Below are 19,192 nucleotides of genomic sequence, written 5' to 3' on the forward strand. Positions count from 1 at the left end.
TAAAAAGCCTGGATGGGGCATGTAGTGCCACGGCCTAGATGATTAGTTAGGGTTGGGTGATTGGTTGGACTTGATGATCTTGGAGGTCTCTTCCAACCTGGTTGATTGTGTGATTCTGTGATTCCATCAGGGCGACCTTCGTGGGACATGCCAGCGCATTGCTGAAGCAGTGCTTGGGAAGGATGACGACTGGCAGATCGGCAAGACAAAGATATTCCTGAAGGTAGGTGGCTGTCCACATCCCTCCTGATACCTGGGATCCTTGCCTGTGAAGAAGTCTCCTACCATTGGCTTTCCATCATAAGACATGACCCTTTCACATGGTCTCTGGGCCGGCGTGGCAGTGAGAAGAACCTGGGCTAAGGCAGGGTATTTGGAGCCAGTTTAGGAAGCTGTGGCAGGAGGAAGTCCTGACAGTCTGCCAGCACTGATACATGCACACAGGATCACAGGACTTTAGGGGTTGGAAGGGACCTTCAAAGATCATCAAGTCCAATCCCCCCTGCCAGAGCAGGAGCATAGAATCTAGCACAGGTCACACAGGAACACATCCACATGGGTCTTGAAAGTCTCCAGAGAAGGAGACTCCACAACCTTTCCGGGCAGCCTGTTCCAGTGCTCTGTGACCCTCACAGTGAAGAAGTTCCTCCTCATGTTGAGGTGCAACCTCCTGTGCTGTAGTTTATATCCATTGCCCCTTGCGCTATCACAGGGTGCAAGGGAGAAGAGCCTGTCCCCTCCATCTTGACCTCCAGCCCTCAGATATTTATAAACATTTATAAATCCCCTCTCAGTCTTCTCTCCAGACTAAACAGCTCCAGGGCTCTCAACCTCTCCTCATAGGGCAGTGCTGCAGTCCCTTAATCATCCTCATAGCTCTCTGTTGGACTCTCTCCAGCAGATCCCTGTCCCTCTTGAACTGGGGAGCTCAAAACAGGATGCAATATTCCAAGTGATGTCTCACAAGGGCAGAATAGAGGTGGTGGAGAACCTCCCTCAATCTGCTGTGCACACTCCTCTTAATGCACCCTAGGATACCATTGGCCCTCTTGGCCACAAGGGCACATTGCTGACCCATGGGTAAGTTGTCCACCAGGACTCCCAGGTCCTTCTCCACAGGGCTGCTCTCCCCATATGGATGCAGACATAGTCACATACAGCATACAGCCCTTTACCTCCTGGCCTGAGCTACTCAGCTTCATCATTCTTAGGCCAAGCAAGCTGGTGGAAGGTCTAGAGAACAAATCTTAGGCAAAGTGGCTGAGGGAACTTGGATTGTTGTGTAGAAAAAGAATAGGCTGAGGGGAGACCTTCTTGCTCTCTACAACTACCTGAAAGGAGGTTGGAGTGAGGTTGGGGTCAGTCTCTTCTCCTGAGTAAGAAGAGATAGGACAAGAGGAAACAGACTCAAGTTGCATCAGGGGATGTTTAGATTGAATATTAGGGAACATTTCTTCACCAAAAGGGTTGTCCAGCCCTAGACCAGGCTGCCTAGGGAAGTGGTGGAGTAAGCATCACTGGAGGTCAAAAGACAGGTTGTGTTGCTGAGGGACATGGTTTGGTGGTGACTGGGTGGTGCTGGGTTGGTGGCTGGACTTGATGATCTTAAAGCTCTCTTCCACACAACCCTATGATTTCCTGCCTACACCCAAAGAGCACAGCAGCAGGAGGGATGTCCATACAGAGCCCTGCAGAGAGGGAGACCAAGAGCACAAGAGGCTCACTTTGCTCTCAGGATGGCCTTATACAACCCGAGGCATGCCTACAACCTCCCTTTCTGCGTTGGTCCAGCTGGCACAGAGCAGCCCAGTGTGGCGGATCCCCTGCAGCCCCATTCTCACTCACCTCTCCTTACAAACCCACTCCTGTGTTGCTCTGGGAAGATGTGTTAGAGCTGGCCAGGAACCAGAATGGAAGCAAAGGCTTCTCTCAAGCAAAAATCTCAGTGGTAAACCCTGAGAGCTTAGATCTAGATTTATCCCCAGCCCCAGCCTGAACACTCCTTTCTCCTCCACAGAAGCTATTCCTGCTAGCTGTTCTTTCCAGTGCCTCTTATCAAGATCTCACAGCTGTTGGGGCAGGAAACAGAGAAATGGGGAGGCCCCCAGGGGCCAAGTGAGGTCAAACAAAGCAGGAAACGTGTGGAGCTGCCTCTGCTCACCCAGCACAGGGCTCAGCATGCTGCAACTAGGAAAGAGCAGTTACAAATGGTATGGGGGAAATCAAGAGAAAGCCTGGAGTGGTGCATCTGAAAGCCTCAGAGCAAAGAAATCCAGTGCTTTGGGGAGCTTTTTGTCCTTAGTGTATGAAGGTGTTGCAGCCTTGGCTAAAAAGAGCAATGGGACCCAGGCAGCCTGGGGTTTGTTCCCAAACTTCTCCAGTACTCCCAGGAACTGCTCCCATGGCTGACAGCACTAGCAGGGAGCTCTGCATGGAATGGCAACATAATTTGGTTGTTTTCAGACTATGGAGTATTGCAGCTTCTGGATGCTCTGGTTCATTTGGGAATGAAGGCAGTAGATCATTAGGGTTCATCTTAAAATCTTCCTAGGGTGAAGCCTGGGAGGTAAAATATCCCTAGAGTTTATTTTGACATCTCCTCTGGGGAAGGTCCTCACACCACCCATCCTGCCACATGTCAGGCAGATGAACAGCTTGAACCATGGGTGCTGTGTTGCTTCTTCCCACAGGACCACCATGACATGCTGCTGGAGATTGAGAGAGACAAGGCCATCACAGACAAAGTCATCCTCATCCAAAAGGTGGTCCGTGGGTTTAAAGACAGGTAGGTGTGGGGTTCACTGCCAAATGGGAGGTGGGATATGTGGGATACTTCCTTCAGCAAGCTGCTCCTGGGGAACATGTTATTGTCTAGGTGCCCATCTGACTTGCCCTGCCTGCAGCCAGGGAGAGGAGGCCTCAGCTTCAGCAAGTATTGCAAGAAAAGAGTAGAGGAAACAAAGAGGAAATCTATGTCATCTGTCTCTAACATGGACAGAATGGGACCTGCTCCTTCTGTTCAGTGCTGTCTTCAGGGGAGTGAATGTCAATCCAACAGTGGGACATTGAGCCTGCTGAGGCAGCACTAAGTCTTCAGTCCATGCAAATCCCCACAAGACTGCAATGGCACCATTGGAACATCCCCTGGGATTAGCATTGCTGTCTCCAGAGCCTAAGAAGCTCAGGACTCTTCCCTTTGTCACTCAGTTTGACAGGACTGGGAGAACAGGTAGCCTATGGGGAGCTCATGGCACGGTTCTGGAAGAAGAGGGAGAGCCATAGCCAAGGACAAGCTTCACCCATGGTGGCAGGACAGTTCTTGGGGCTTTGTGTTCTTTGGTTGTCTGAACCATGGATGTGACACAGGTTGCTCCTTGGGCTTTGCAGAAGGGACACATACTAAACAACTGGGCCATCCACAGGAATTCTGACAAGACCCTTAAGCTCTTCCAATACAATTGTCTTTGAGGTGCCTACAGGTAACATCAGGCTAAGCTGAGAGGATGGGAAGAGCAGATGGGGGTAGCAGGGTGGTGCTCCTGAAGTTTTCTCTTGATCATTTGGATGACATTGATATAAAAGTGAGGAGAGCAGGCAGGGAAGAAATTTCAGAGACGAGAGGAGGGTGCAGGGCAGGGGGAACAAAGGAATCATTCTCAGCCTCTCCTGCTCTGCCCGTTTCCACAACCTGGCAGAATCTGCCTATAGAGATCCATCAGAGGAAATCCCTACAGCTCTTTTTATGAAAACAAAGAGATCTGGGGGAGGAGGCTTTTTCAGGCCAAGAATGCAATGTTTACTCCACCTGGATGCTCAGTTTCAAATCTCCAAAGAATGAGTCCCAGGAGGAGATAATACTACAGAGGCAAGTGATTGAAATGCCTTTGCAGGTCCAATTTCCTGAAAGTGAGGAATTCAGTCCTGATGATCCAGAGATACTGGCGTGGACACAACTGCAGGAAGAACTATGGCGCTGTAAGTACAAGGAAGCTTCCTCACACCTCTACCTTCTGTCAGCTGGGACATATGTTAGAGTTTCCTGCCTCAAAATGCCCCACTGAGTGTAAGAGGAGGTGGGGTTGGCTTTTATCAGTTGGAGCAATGAATGGTGGTTTTCTCTTGCTGCTTTGCCATTTCATTGAAGAGAGCACCTGAGCACCTTCTAGCTGTCCTTTAACCCATGAGTTAGGTGTCCATGGCATAAACTGGACACTTGGGGTTTTAAAAGTCTTTCACTAGATTCCAGGTGGTTGAAAACTCCAGAGCAGCTTCCTCTGAGCAATAGACTCCATCTTCAGGTGGCACAGTATCTGCATTTCTCCCCAGCTCAGTTCATGGTCCTTTTCTGACTCCAGATGACTTTGACCCTGGTAATTTGGGAAGTGCATTGTGGTAGAAAATGTCTCAAAATCGTCCTCTAAGACTGCAACTATATAGGAAGAGCCACAACTAAGCTGAAGAGGATGTTACCTCTTGCCTTGAAACAGCACCTTGTCTGTCAGTCAGGAGGTCTGCAGATGTTGGACCTTCATGAGAGTAACCCTTATGGGTTGTGTCTATCTTGAGATGATCACATAAACCTCCAGAGGCTTCTTGAGGGCAGAAACTCTTTAGTCTTCAGTGGGGAAGAAGCTACCTTTATCCCTGACAGGCTTTGAATCAGTGCAGAAGCTGGAATGCTTCATTTTTCCACCCTCTTGGAGAACCCCACTCATAAAGGCTTGTCCTCACTTGAAATATGGAATCATAGAGTGGTCTGGGTTGGAAGAGACCTCCAAAGGTCAGCTAGTCCAACTCCCTCTGCAGTCAGCAGGGGCATCCTCAACTAGATCAGGTTGCCCAGAGCCCTGTTGAACCTCACCACCTCCTTGGCCCCAACCACCTCCTTGGGCAACCTGTTCCAAACACCCTCACGGTGCAGAACTTGTTCCTAACATCCAATCTAAATCTACTCTTCTCTAGTTTGAAGCCATTGAAGCCTTCATCCTATCTGTGGCAGTTTAGGCTGGGTGCCCCCTGCCACTGCTACATGAGATACGTCTCTGGTGTCCCAGGTGCCCACCCAATAGGGGTGGACACAGGAAACGGCGTATTGCTACCCATAAATCCTGTGCCCTATAAATCCATCTGCAGAGTCATTCTCTGCCTCTTTCTTCCCTCTCTGCCCCTGTGGGAGATGCTCTCTCTTATTGGGTAACGGTGGGGGAGTATCTCAGGCCCCTTAGGCCTGACTAGGCCTAATGCCAGGAGGAGAATGGGGGGGGGGGGGGGAGGCAGTCTCAGACCTGGCCAGCCTGAGACTCACCTAGCAGTGGGAGGGGGGAAGAAGGAGCCCTGAGGGTTTGGGTATACCCTCAGGTGGGAGAAGGGAAGGATTGGAAGCCTCTGGGAACTGTGTAAGGGACTCTGTATGCTTTAGGATGTTCTTTGCCACTATGCTTTATAGTGTTTTTGTAGCTTCACCAATCGCTTTTCCATTTAAACTCTCCATCACTCTCCAATCCGTTTGTGTGTGTCATTCTTTTGTCCCTTTCGGGCCAAGAGATGTTCTATCTGGCCTCAAACCAGTACACTATCACTGCAGGCCTTTGTACACAGTCTCTCTTCATCCTTCTTGTAGGCCCCCTTCAGGTACTGGGAGGCTGCTATTAGGTCTCCCTGGAGCTTTGTGGCTATCTTTAGATGATCACAGCTCCCTCAGTCTGTCCTCATAGCAGAGGTGCTCCAACCCCTTGATCATTTTCATGGCCCTCCTCTGGCCCCTCTCCATCAGGTCCATGTCCTTCCTATAGTGAGGACTGCAACCCTGTTGGGGCCTGATTTCAGTGGCTCTTATTTACAGGCATGCAAGCAGGAGATTAGCTCTGGGAGATTAGTGCTGGCAATCTGCTTAGGCTGGGTGAGCCCCTGGCTGGTGAGCTGCTCTCATCCATGAGCCGCTCTCATCCGTGAGCTGCTCTCATCCATGAGCTGCTCTCATCTGTGAGCTGCTCTGATCCATGAGCTGCTCCGTGAGCCGCTCTCATCCGTGAGCCGCTCTCATCCGTGAGCCGCTCTCATCCGTGAGCCGCTCTCATCCGTGAGCCGCTCTCATCCGTGAGCCGCTCTCATCTGTGAGCCGTTCTCGTCCATGAGCTGCTCCATGAGCCACTCTCATCTGTGAGCCGCTCTCATCTGTGAGATGCTCTCATCCATGAGCTGCTCTCGTCTGTGAGCCGCTCTCGTCCATGAGATGCTCCGTGAGCTGCTCTCGTTCGTGAGCCGCTCTCATCTGTGAGCCGCTCTCATCTGTGAGCCACTCTCATCTGTGAGCCGCTCTCATCCGTGAGCCACTCTCATCTGTGAGCCGTTCTCATCCATGAGCTGCTCCGTGAGATGCTCTCATCCGTGAGCCGCTCTCGTCCATGAGCTGCTCCGTGAGATGCTCTCATCTGTGAGCCGCTCTCATCCGTGAGCCACTCTCATCCGTGAGCCGCTCTCATCCGTGAGCCGCTCTCATCTGTGAGCCGTTCTCGTCCGTGAGCCGCTCTCATCCGTGAGCCACTCTCATCCGTGAGCCACTCTCATCTGTGAGCCGCTCTCATCTGTGAGCCGTTCTCGTCCATGAGCTGCTGTCGTCCGTGAGGTGCTCTCATCCGTGAGCCGCTCTCATCCGTGAGCCGCTCTCATCCGTGAGCCGCTCTCATCCGTGAGCTGCTCTCATCCGTGAGCTGCTGTCGTCCGTGAGGTGCTCTCATCTGTGAGCTGCTCTCATCCTTGCTCCCTCTTGCAGATGCGGATTGGCTTCCTGAGGCTGCAGGCCCTGTACCGGTCCCGCAAGCTGCACAAGCAGTACCACATGGCTCGGCGCAGGATCATCGAGTTCCAGGCACGCTGCCGAGGCTACCTGGTCCGCAGGGCTTTCCGCCACCGCCTCTGGGCTGTCCTCACTGTCCAGGCCTACGCCCGAGGCATGATCGCCAGAAGGCTCTACAAGCGTCTCCGGGGGGAAGTAAGTACCAGGGAGCTGAGGTTGGTTGTGGCAAATGGAGGTGGGAAGAGGGGAAACAAACACAGAATCTTTTTTTTTTGGTCCAACAGTTGACCCAACGCCACCATGGCCATTAAAGCACTTCCTGAAGTGCCATGTCTGCACGGTTCTTGAATGTCATAGAACCATCACAGAATCATAGAGTGGTGCAGGCTGGAAGGGACCTCCAAAGGTCATTTAGTCTGACCTCCCTGCAGTCAACAGGGCCATCCCCAAGTAGACCAGGGATGGTGATATCCCAACACCCCAAACTGCTCTGACCACCATGGTAAGGGACAGGGTGCACCAACCCACATCCCCAGCTCACGGAATTGGCTTTTAAAGAGCAGCAGTTAATGTCAAGCCTAGGTAGATGCCTCCTCAGAAGGGCTCTTGTGTTTGTTCCCCCCAGTATCATCGACGCCTGGAAGCAGAGAAACTTCGGCTGGCGGAAGAGGAACGACTCCGAAAGGAGATGAGTGCCAAGAAAGCCAAAGAGGAAGCAGAAAAGAAGCACCAAGTATGCAGGGACTGATCTCTTTCTGGGGCTCTGCCTCTGTTTTCCAGGGACTGCCTTTGCTCTTTTGAGGTGGAATGCCAAAAACGTCTGAGGGATTTCTGCCCTGCTTGAGCAGTTTGTGCTTAATTCACTAAAGCGCTCTGTGTTCTAACAAGTTTGAAGCTGCTCCAGAACTTCTGATCTGCTGCACAGGAATGCCAGAGATTACAACCATTCTTCACTTGCTTTTGCTATTGTATAAAGTTTGAAGGGAGAACTGGGCCACTCTGTGTGTGTCTGTGCGTGTGTGTGTGTGTGTGTGTGTGTGTGTGTGTGTGTGCACATACATGGCTGTCGTACAAAAGACAAAGATAAGGTCAGTGCATGGACCAAACCCACTCAATGGGCATTAAGGAAGGGGGAAATGAGATTGCTTTGTCCTTCTGCAGATAGCAGACTGAAGCCTGGTGTGGATTTGCTCCAAGTCACGGTGCTGGTGCAGTGTCCCAAGCACAGTCTGCCTGTCTAAAGCCAAGCCCTGCAGGATTTAGCTCTTTGGAAGGAGCAGCTTAGTCACTGTGCTTGTCCTCTTGCAGGTACGCCTGGCCCAGCTGGCACGGGAGGATGCTGAGAGAGAAGTGAAGGAGAGGGAGGAAGCACGGCGGAAGAAAGAGCTCTTAGAGAAAATGGAGAAAGCTCGCAACGAGCCTGTGAACGACTCAGAAATGGTGGACAAAATGTTTGGGTTCCTGGGGACAACCTCCTCCCTCCCTGGCCAGGAAGGACAGGCACCTAACGGCTTTGAGGTACTGGAGGCAGACACATTTTTGTGTTAGCAGCACATTAGTGAATCAGAGGAGAGTATGACAACCTAAAAGGTGGCTTCTGAAGGCTTCTTTCATTCTGCATGGCCCTAAAGTATTGGCATCATGTAGCTGGGCACAAACAGGCAGTCTGAAGGTGTTCTCTGGGGCTACCGAATGGAGGAGAGCTGTATCACTATAAGGTCACTAAGAACCTGTGTCCTTTGAGATATTTTCCTTTGTGATTTATCACAGCTCAAAGCATTTAGCTCTTGGGCACCCTTTTCCCACACAAGATAGGAGTAGGGCCATGCTTGTTGCCTCTCATACTGCTTGGAGGACATTCCTGGGGACAGACATGTCCTTCAGGACTTGGGAATTTCATGAGCTCCAGAGCTCTATTTCATGGGTTTCCCTCCAGACCACAGTTCCTTCTGGGGTGGGAAATCAGATGGACAGAAAAGTCCAAAAGGAAAGGGTAGTTCACTATCCAAAGCCACGCTGAGCACCTGGCACATCCTTCTCCACCAGGATCTTGAGCGAGCCCAGAAGGAGCTGGAGGAAGAGGACCTTGATGCAGCACTGCCTCTCCCTGAGGAAGAGGAAGAAGATCTCTCAGAGTACAAATTTGCCAAGTTTGCTGCAACATATTTCCAGGGCACAACGACACACACCTACATCCGCCGGCCTCTCAAGCAGCCTCTCTTGTACCATGAAGATGAAGGAGACCAGTTGGTGAGGCAGGGCCTGAAAAACCTCGAGCAGGGGAGGGTGGGTTGGAGCAAGCCTGTGAAACCCTTCAGCCAGAGGGCACTGGCACTTTCCCTTTGGGATACCCTGGTGTGCTCATGGTTCGGTGGAGGAAACAGCCTGCACCTGCTGCACATGTGTCAATAGACTCTGTCCCACCAACATGCTTTGAGCACTGGCAAGGCAAAGAGTGTTAGGGGGGGATGTGGTACCCAGATGTTGGTGTTAGGACACTTAATGAAGTGCTCCAGGCTCAGGGCATGGACAATAAAAATAGTTGAGTGAGTAGCACTTGGAGAGGTGCTACTTGGCAGCTGGAAAAGTTGCTTCTTACCTTGTAACACACAGCAGTGCAGAGGGAGCACAGGGTAAATGCTTGTCCTGTAGCCAGCAGGACAAAAACTGTACTGAACCTACATGATTCTAATGGTGGATGACAAGCTGGACGTGAACAAGCAATGTGCTTTCACAGCTCAGGAGCCAACTGTGTCCTGGGCTGCATCCAAAGTAACATGGGCAGCAGGTCAAGGGAGGCAATTCTGCCCCTTTGCTCCATTCTGGCAAGAGCACCTGTAGTGCTGGGTCCAGCTCTGTGGGGTACTCAGCATCAGAAAGACATGGACCTGTTGGAGCAGGTCTAGAAAAGGGCCACAAAAATGGCCAGAGGGCTGGAACTCCTCCGCTGTGAGGACAGGCTGAGAGAGCTGAGGTTGTTCAGTCTGGAGAAGAGAAGGCTCTAGGGAGATCTTATTGTGGTCTTTCAGTACTTAAAGGGGGCTGTAAAAAAGATGGGGACAGACTTTTCAGCAGGTCTTGTTGTGATAGGACAAGAGGGGATGGTTTTAAACTAAAGGAGGGGAGACTTAGACCAGATGAAAGGAAGACTTTTTTTACACTATGGGCAGCGAAACACTGGTGCAGGTTGCCCAGAGAGGTAGTAGATGCCCCATCCCTGGAAACATTCCAGGTCAGTTTGGACAGGGTCGTGAGCAACCTGCTGTAGTTGAAGATGTCCCTGCTCACTACAGGATGTTTGAACTAGATGACCTTTAAAGGTTCTTTTGAACCCAAAGTATTTTATCATTCTATGATTCCACAATTCTGTGGTAACAAGCATTACACTGGTGATGAGCTTGCCTACACTGTTGTTCTCCTTTTCCTCTGCAGCAGGTTAGGAGTTGCCAGTCACTGGCTGTCTATAAGGTTGACATCTCCTAGCAAAGAATAAACTCCTTGTAGGCTCCACAAACACACTCATGAAGGCCTGACTTTGGGGTCCCAGCCACCAGCCTGCCTGGCTTGCTCAGATGGGACGTGTGCTGCAGGCAAAGCTGTTATGTGTGGTGTGGGAAAGTGTTTTATCTCCTGCAGATGTGCAGAGAGCCCACGGTGATGATCCTGGTGGATTCAGCATGACTGGACCATCCCCTCCACTCCCCTTGTGCAAGCTAACAGAGTTAATCTCTCCTTCCAAACAGGCAGCACTTGCTGTGTGGATCACCATCCTCCGTTTCATGGGAGACCTCCCTGAGCCGAAATACCACACAGCCATGAGTGATGGTGGTGAGAAGATACCAGTGATGACAAAAATCTATGAAACTCTTGGCAAAAAGACCTATAAGAAAGAACTACAGGCTCTGCAGGGAGAAGGAGAGGTAACTGATGTGACTGTAGAAGAGTTGCTGTCGTTGGGTTTTGGATATGGAAATGTGTGGGGAGGAATTCCCTCATGGGGTTGCTGCAGGAGTCTATTTGTCAACTTTCTTTCTTTGGAATTATGCTAAAAAGGGAGAATGGATCAGGTGTTGATCACTTCTTCTTCACAGGTTTAACTTATACTGGACATTAGGAAAAGATTTTTCACAGAAAGGGTGGTCAGGTATGGGAATGTGCTGGGCAGGGAAGTGGTTGAGTCACCAACCCTGGATGTGTTTGAAGGTTGTTTGGAAGTGGTTCTTGGGGATATGTTTTAGGAGTGAATCTTATAGAGTAGGGTTCTGGGTTGGATTTGGTGATCCTGAGGGTCTTTTCCAACCTGAATGTTCTGTGTGATTCAGTGAACTGAATGTCCCCCAGCAATACAGTAAGAAAGGTCCCCCTGCTATCTCTCATGGGGCTTTGATGTCTCTCCTCCTCCTTCTAGGGCAGAAATACTGAGGGGAAATGCAGTCCCTGTGTCCTCAGTCTCTCCTTTGGGGATTTCTTTTTGATCTGCCCTAGGTCAGAGGAGACTAAATTAAAGATGTGTCCTTAATCTTGGAGCAGGAAGTAAAGAGTTACAAGGGGATTAAACTGTGGCAATCCCAGAAAAATCCCTATTGCATCCTTAGTGCATTGTGGGATGTCACTGGAGGACTTCATCCTAGGACTCCTACACTAGACAGTTTCAAGGCCCAGCTTGACAGGGTGCTGGGCCACCTCATTTAAACTATATTCTTACCCTGAAAGGTTGGACTTGGTGACCCTTAAGGTCCCTTCCAACCTGATATTCTATGAATCTATGAACTTCCCCTAGACAAGACATTGCTCTGGATAAATCTCTGTCCATAGCACTGATATGCTTTCCTCTCTTTGGCAGTTATTCAATAGGGCAAAATATTATCTGGTATTGGGATTTTCTAGGTGACAATCTTGTGATTTCAAGAAATTTTCTGCAGCATTTCTGGACCAGGCTCTTTCTCATCTGCAGATGTAGATTAACAAATGCTGAATGGTACCATTCAGCACTTAGAGTGAATTACCTGGGGAATAGCCTCATCTGGATTGTAGCTCTGTAAAAACAGACACCAAGAGTAACCTTGCATTCCTTCTACCCATCACTGCTTACTTGTTTATTACAAAAAGAAAAAAGGCTTATTTTGGCCAACTGAGACATCAGATAGTACAGAAGAGAAGAAAAACTGAAGTTGTCACTTCTGTCTGCTCTACAGAGTGCACAGCAGTGCAGAAAGATGTCTGAGCTGACCCTGAGCATAATGAGACACAAATCCAGTTTTAGATTACAAACTTGGCTTTATAATGGATCTAAACCATCACAGCTACAGGACTCTGGTGTAAAATCACAGTGTTTTCAAAGCTGTTTAATTGTGGAGAGGTTCACTGACTCAAAAAATTGCCCATGCTGTTTTGATGGCTGGCACAACATTGGTGTAAAATAAGAAGGCCAACAGCTGGGGTTGTTCAGAAGAGCTGAGGGGAGACATCACTCTCTACAACTCCCTCAAAGGAGGTTGCAGTGAAGAAGGGAACAGCCTCTTCTCCTTGGTGGCAAGCAACAGGACTAGAGGAAAACAGTTAGAAGATGCACCAAAGGAGGTTCAAGCTGGATATTAGGAAATAATTCTTCCGTTAAAGGGTTTGGAATGGTCTGCCCAGGGCAGTGGTGGAGTTGCCATCCCTGGAGGTGTTTAAATGCCATGTGGACCTGCCACTTAAGAACATGGTTTGGTGTTGACCTTGCAGTGCTGGATTGAAGGTTGAACTAGATGATCCTGAAGGTCTCTTCCAGCCCAATATATTCTGTGATTCTGTGAAACTGCAGTAGATCACAGAACTAGTTAATGGTGCTGAAGGCTAATTGTCAAGGCCAAGTGCCAGGTCCTCCAGCTAGGTCACAACAACCCCATAGTAGCTACAGGCTTGGGCATGTGTGATTGGAAAGCTGCAACTCAGAGAGGGACATGGGGGTTCTGGTTGATTGTTGATTAAATATGAGTCAGCATCAGCAGTGCCCAGGTGGCCAAGAAAGCCAGTGGCATCCTGGCTTGGATTAGAAACACTCTGGCCAGCAGCAATAGTGATCATCCTCCTGTGCTCAGCATTGGTGAGGCCACACCGCAAGTACTGTATTCAGTTGTGGGGCACTCACTGCAAGAAAGGCATAGAGGTGCTGGAATGTGTTCAGAGATGGGAAACGAGGCTGGAGAGGGCCTGGAGCACATGGCCTATGAGGAGCATCTGAGGGAGCTGAGGGTATTCAGTCTGGAGAAGAAGAGGCTGAGGGGAGACCTCATTGCTCTCTACAACTACCTGAAGGGAGGTTGGAGAGAGAAGGGGCAGCCTCTTTTCCTTGGTGACAAACGACAGGACTAAAGGAAATGGTTTCAAGTTGTGCCAGGGAAGGTTCTGGCTGGATGCTAGGAAATAATTCTTCACAGAGAGAGTTCTGAAACATTGGAATGGTCTGCCCAGGGCAGTGGTAGAGTCACCATCCCTGGAGGTGTTTAAACAGCCTGTGGACCTGGTGCTTAGGGACACGGTTCCCTGTTGGCCCTTCAGGGTTGGGTTGAAGGTTGGACTGGATGATCTTTGGGGTCTCTTCCAAATGGATGTTTCCTGTGATTCTGTGAAATGATAATAGGTAACTACCTGTCCATTAATCCCTGGTTAGGTGACTTCCAGTTTACAAACCTGCTGTGCAAAAGGTTCATCTGGAGTGGCATTGCTCATGTCTACATCTTTGTGATGTGGCAACAAGCCTGAGTGGCATACAGCAGAGCTGGGTGGGCCTAGGCTGAGTAGGAGTAGGCTGTGTTTTCAGCATGGTCCCCCTGTACTCAGTGATGATGAGACCACACCTTGAGTACTGTGTTCAGTATTGGGGCCCCTAACTACAGACATTGAAGATAGAGCATGGCTAGAGAAAGGCAGCAAAGCTGGTGAAGGGTCTGGAGAACAAGTCTAATGAGAAGTGGCTGAGGGAAATTGGGTTGTTTAGCCTGAAGAAAAGGAGGCTGAGGGGAGACTTTCTCACTTTCTAGAGCTACCTGAAAGGAGGTTGTAGTGAGGTAGATGTTGGTCTCTTCTCCCTACTAATGAGTGATAGGACAAAAGGAAACAGACCTCAGGTTGCACCAGGAGAGATTTAGGTTATGTATTAGAAGAACTTTCTTCACTGAAAGGGTTCTCAAACACTAGAACAGGCTGCCCTGGGAGGTGGTTGAATCCTCATCCCTGGAGGTGTTTAAAAGATGCAGAAATGTGGTGTTGAGGGCCATGGTTTAGCACCAGACTTGGTAGAGTTGGAGAATGGTTGGACTCAATGATCTTAAAGGTCTTTTCCAACCAAAATGATTCTATGATTCTGTAACTCTTTCGCAGACATCCTCAATGGGTAATTTCAACCTGAGGGAAGCTCATTGATTAGGAAGCATCTACAAAACGTAGAGCCAAAACTGGGTTACTGGGTGTAACAGTGTGAGAGCTGAAATCCCTATCCCACACTGACAATAACCGGGCTAGCTCAGTCTGGAAGCAAATGAAAGCTGTATTTACAAGCAAAAGTACAATCTATGATGAGATGCAATGAATATGTACAAATATACAAAATTCACAACATTTACAAGTATGTACAATCAACAGAAAAGCACAACCAAGGACCCTTTGCTTCCCCCAAGGGGCCTCCCCCCTAGCCATAAGGAATCCCCCCAGATTCCCCTGGCAGAAGGCAGAGAGTCAAGAAGCAGAGAGGCTGTTAGCTTGTCAAGGTCAGTGTGTTGTCTTCAGCCAGAAAAGAAGAAAGAGCAGACAGAAGCCCAGCAAGCAAGCCAAGTCCCAGACTGCCCAAACTCCCCAACCTTGTTTTGAGCAGAGATTCTTAAACATTTCTACCTCTCCAATGCAAGTGTTTAGAATAATCATTATTTTGCTTTCTTACACCCAACAGTGACTTATTTACATTCTTTCACTTTCTCTGTTTGATCTTTGTGAAAAAAATAATTTAAAAGACAGTCTTAAAACCATCACACTGGGGGCATGGGAATGTGGGTCCACACTTCTGGTTCCCTCCACTCTCTGAAACATCTCACTGTGTGCTCAGGATGATCTTTGGCAGGAGCCCAGGGAAGGCAGGGGGAGCTCCAAACTCGCAGGGCTGTGTCTCATAGCATTCCACCCATGCCTCTTGCTTTGCAGAGTCCTCAGATTGATGGGCACAAGAAGAACAGTGTGCGGCACAAACTGGTCTCCTTAACTCTCAAGAAGAAATCCAAACTGACAGAGGAGGTGAGGGGAGACGCTTGGCCGCCTGGCAGCGCAAGTGCCGTTGGACTGTCCGCAGCCCTCTCTGACTCTCTTCTGCTTTTCCCTAGACAACATAGAACCAGCCCTGCTCTGGGTTTGGCGCTACCTGTCTCTCTGCCTGAAAGATTTAAGGAGTGTTTAAGGGGAAAGGTTGGCTTCCCGTGTCTCCTTGAGTCATTCTGCACCTCGCACCAGCCTCCCCTCGGCTCCCGTTCTTCATCCATCCAGCACCTTCCCTCCCCTCTATCACAGCCCTCCATCCAGCTGCTGATACCTCTCACCACTCTGTGATGGTCTGAATGTTGTCCCTGCTTTTAGTTTCCTGCCCTCTGCTGTGGCACAGGTAGCAGAGGTGGGGTCTTCAAACGCCCTCACCCATCTTCTGCTCCTTTCCAGTGCCAGAGGCAAAACTGCCCACAGGAGCAGCTGAGAGCTTTTGAAAATCTCATCTTGAAATAGTGAAGAGCAATACATCTTTTTGTTGGGGGGGAAGGGATGAAAGCAAGCAAAAGACATGGATTCAGTCGTCTTTTACACACTGCCACACCCACTTTGAGAGCTGGCAACCACTTCACCTGGCTGTAGCTATCTGATTGTTCTCTGAGATAGTCACCCTCCTTCCCCTTGGGATCAGTGAGGGGAAACAGAGCTCAGTTCAGCTTACCTTAATGTGGTTGTGAATGCACTCTAGAAATGGCCATCTTTCTCCACTGGCTCTAAATGGAGACTGGGTTGACTTGCTGAGACAGAGGGCTGGTAGGTGGACAAATGCCATCTCAGCTTTCACCAGCAGCACCATGCTTATGTGCTTTTGGCTGCATCATTAGCATGGGGAGTGGGTCCACCTTGGCAGTGTTTGAATGATTTTTTTTTTTAATATGACTGAATTAAAGGGACAGGTCCCCCTTGGCAATAAGCTGAGGTTATTCCAGAGAGCCTTGATGGCCTTCTCCCAGCTGCAAGATCCCCTTGGAGCTGGGATACTGGAGTGTTGTGGTAGAAATCCTGGGCAAAGACCAAGCACTAAATAAGACCATTTCCATCTTCACCCCTATGTGATTAATGCCAACAAAACCACACCCTCCCATCACTGATAAAGTGATAGACTGACGAACTTCTGAGAGCCTTCCTGGCTGGTGAAGGAGTCCTCCAGAGGGAACACCACACATTTGGGATGGGGATGGGGTGGGGGGAGGGGAGGCATAGTAACTGACTGTACTGAAAGAGAGCAATGTGTCTGGTTGGCAGGTAACAAAGAGACTTCATGATGGTGAGTCCACGCTCCAGGGTAACAGCATGCTTGAGGACCGACCCACCTCCAACCTGGAGAAGCTCCATTTCATTATTGGTAATGGCATCCTCAGGCCAGCCTTAAGGTTAGAAATCAAGACAAAGGCACAAACATGCCATTCTTTTCACTCCTTGCTCCTTCAGATGCACTTTGTCCAAATGATTTTGTTGTTGTGTTTAGCTTTACAAAGCTCTCACATCGTTTTTCTGGTTGTGTTGGGTAATATGGGATGGATTGTGTTTAACATCTTTATTGATGATCTGGATGAGGAGATAGAGTCCACCATTAGTAAGTTTGCAGATGACACGAAGTTGGGAGCAGGTGTCAATCTGTTGGAGGGTAGGAGGGACTTTGCCAGGCTGGACAGATGGGCAGAGTCCAACATGATGGCTTTCAACAAGTCCAAGTGCCAGGTTCTGCACTTTGTCCACAACCACTCCAAGCAGCACTACATGCTGGGGACAGAGTGGCTGGAGAGCAGCCAGGCAGAAAGGGACCTGGGGGTACTGGTTGACAGTAGGTTGAACATGAGCCAGCAGTGTGCCCAGGTGGCCAAGAAGGCCAATGGCATCCTGGCCTGCATCAGGAATAGTGTGGCCAGCAGGAACAGGGAAGTCATTCTGCCCTGTGCTCAGCACTGGTTAGACTACACCTTGAGTACTGTGTCCAGTTCTGGGCTCCTCAATTTAAGAAGGACATTGAGACACTTGAACATGTCCGGAGAAGGACAATGAGGCTGGGGAGAGGTCTGGAGCACAAGCACTATGAGGAGAGGCTGAGGGAGCTGGGGGTGTTTAGCTTGGAGAAGAGGAGGCTCAGGGGAGACCTCATTGCTCTCTACAACTACCTGAAAGGAGGTTGCAGCTAAGTGGGGGTTGGTCTCTTCTCCCAGGCAACCAGTGACAGGACAAGAGTCTCAAGCTGTGCCAGGGGAAGTTTAGGCTCGAAGTAAGGAGAAAGTTCTTCACAGAAAAATTGGCCTTTGGAATGTGCTGCCCAGGGAGGTGGTGGAGTCACCATCCCTGGAGGTGTTCAAAAAAAGATTGGATGTGGCACTTGGAGCCATGGTTTAGTTGTCAGGAGGTGTTGGGATTAGATAATAGGTTGGACTTGAGGATCTCTGAGGTCTTCTCCAACCTGGTTGATTCTGTGATTCTGTGTTTCATCTTAAGGGTCTTTTCCACCCTGCATGACTCTGATTCTGAGACTCTGTGTTCCTTACTGTTCATATTAGACCTGCTGGAAAAACCATGCAGGGGGACTCAAAGATTTCTTTTATCCTTCAAGTTCAACATGAAACTTTTGTGTCAAAAAGCCTTCTCTGAAGGCAGACCTGCTAGTGTCCCATTGGCTGTCCCATGGGGGTTTTTCAGTGTAAGAGGTTAGCTAACAATTTTGTTGCCTCCCATGCAGACAATGGAGTAGTTATTCCTCATTTTGCACATAGAGGGTTATGGTTTAAGTCAAAACTGGACATTAAATCCCATATTAAGATACCTGTCAATATATTTACATAGACCATTCTATAATTCTATTTCCATCCTCTCTAAGCAGTGTCAGTAGGAAGTCTCAGCTGAAGCACAGGGAAGACTCAGTAGATGTTACAGGACTGGTGATGGATAGTATTTCAGACACACTACAATGACCAGGGTGACCATCATTAGGGCAGTTAAATTAACACCCTTGTGATTGAAGCTTTACCTATCATAGAATCATAGAATGGTACAGGTTGAAGGCAACCTCTGAAGATCACCTAATAGAAATCTCCCTGCTAATACAGCTACACCTAGAGCAGGTTGAACAGGAATGCATCCAGCTGGGTTTTGAAGTCTCCAGAGAAGGAGACTCTACAACCCCTCTGGGCAGCCTGGTCCAGTGCTCAGTCACACACAAAGTCAAGATGTTTCTCTTTAAGTTCAAGTGAAACTTCCTGTGTTCTGGTTTGTATTCATTGGCCCTCATCCTATCACTGGCCACTACTGAAAAAGAGCCCAGTCCCACCCTCATGACCTCCACCCTTTAGATGTTGATAAGCTTTGAGGAGATCACCTCTCAGTCTTCCCTTCCCCAGGCTGAACAGCCCTAGGTCTCTCAGCCTCTTTTCATAGGAGAGATGCTCCTGTCCCCTCATCATCCTCATGGCCCTTTGTTGGGTTCTCTCAAGCAGTTCCCTGTCCTTCATGGGGTCTGTCTCTGTGTTGAAACCCCTCACCTTGTTAACTCTAATGCTGTTGTCGTTTCTAATGCAGGGATGAAATCTATTGTCAAATCTGCAAGCAGCTGACCCAGAACCCATCCAAAAGCAGCCACGCCAGGGGTTGGATCCTGATGTCCCTCTGCGTGGGATGTTTTGCTCCTTCTGAGAAGTTTGTGAAGGTAAATCAGAGATGATATTTGTCTCATGAATTCACACGGAATCAGACACACACACAGAATGGAGGGGTTGGAATTGACCTCTGGAGATCATCTAGTCCAATCCCCCTTGTAAAGTAAGGTCACCCAGGGAAGGTTGCCCAGGATCCCAGTATCCAAGTGGGTTTAGAATCTCTCCAGAGAAGGAGACTCCACAACCTATCCAGGCAGCCTGGTCCAGGGCTCCAACACCTTCACAGGAAAGAACTTTTTCTTCATGGTGAAAAAATATCTGCAGAACACAACCAGTTATCTGCTAACACCTTTCTTTTCCAGCCATGGCACCACCTTTTCATTGAACAAAGAAGGCATATTTCCATTATGCATAATTTATCTCTATACTACCTAGAAATGCATATAAATGTGTATACATGCAGCCATCCATAGAGCTATGTCTATTTGGCCTG

At 49.2% G+C, this 19,192-nt stretch overlaps 1 protein-coding gene across 2 annotated transcripts in view; it reads left to right on the top strand.

The window, feature by feature from the left end:
- The window catches only part of MYO7A (myosin VIIA), a 101,402-nt gene that overhangs the window by 44,321 nt on the left and 37,889 nt on the right, over positions 1-19,192 (top strand). For both annotated transcript variants that reach the window (XM_054387957.1, XM_054387965.1), the window contains exons 16-26: positions 131-223; positions 2,691-2,785; positions 3,891-3,975; positions 6,773-6,991; positions 7,422-7,529; positions 8,105-8,314; positions 8,843-9,046; positions 10,540-10,716; positions 14,975-15,064; positions 16,331-16,458; positions 18,623-18,749. In XM_054387957.1, coding sequence (XP_054243932.1) covers positions 131-223; positions 2,691-2,785; positions 3,891-3,975; positions 6,773-6,991; positions 7,422-7,529; positions 8,105-8,314; positions 8,843-9,046; positions 10,540-10,716; positions 14,975-15,064; positions 16,331-16,458; positions 18,623-18,749 — 1,536 coding nt within the window. The remainder of the gene's footprint in view (positions 1-130; positions 224-2,690; positions 2,786-3,890; positions 3,976-6,772; positions 6,992-7,421; positions 7,530-8,104; positions 8,315-8,842; positions 9,047-10,539; positions 10,717-14,974; positions 15,065-16,330; positions 16,459-18,622; positions 18,750-19,192) is intronic.

The sequence above is a fragment of the Indicator indicator genome, chromosome 1 (assembly GCF_027791375.1).
Source record: "Indicator indicator isolate 239-I01 chromosome 1, UM_Iind_1.1, whole genome shotgun sequence".
Lineage (NCBI taxonomy): Eukaryota > Metazoa > Chordata > Aves > Piciformes > Indicatoridae > Indicator > Indicator indicator.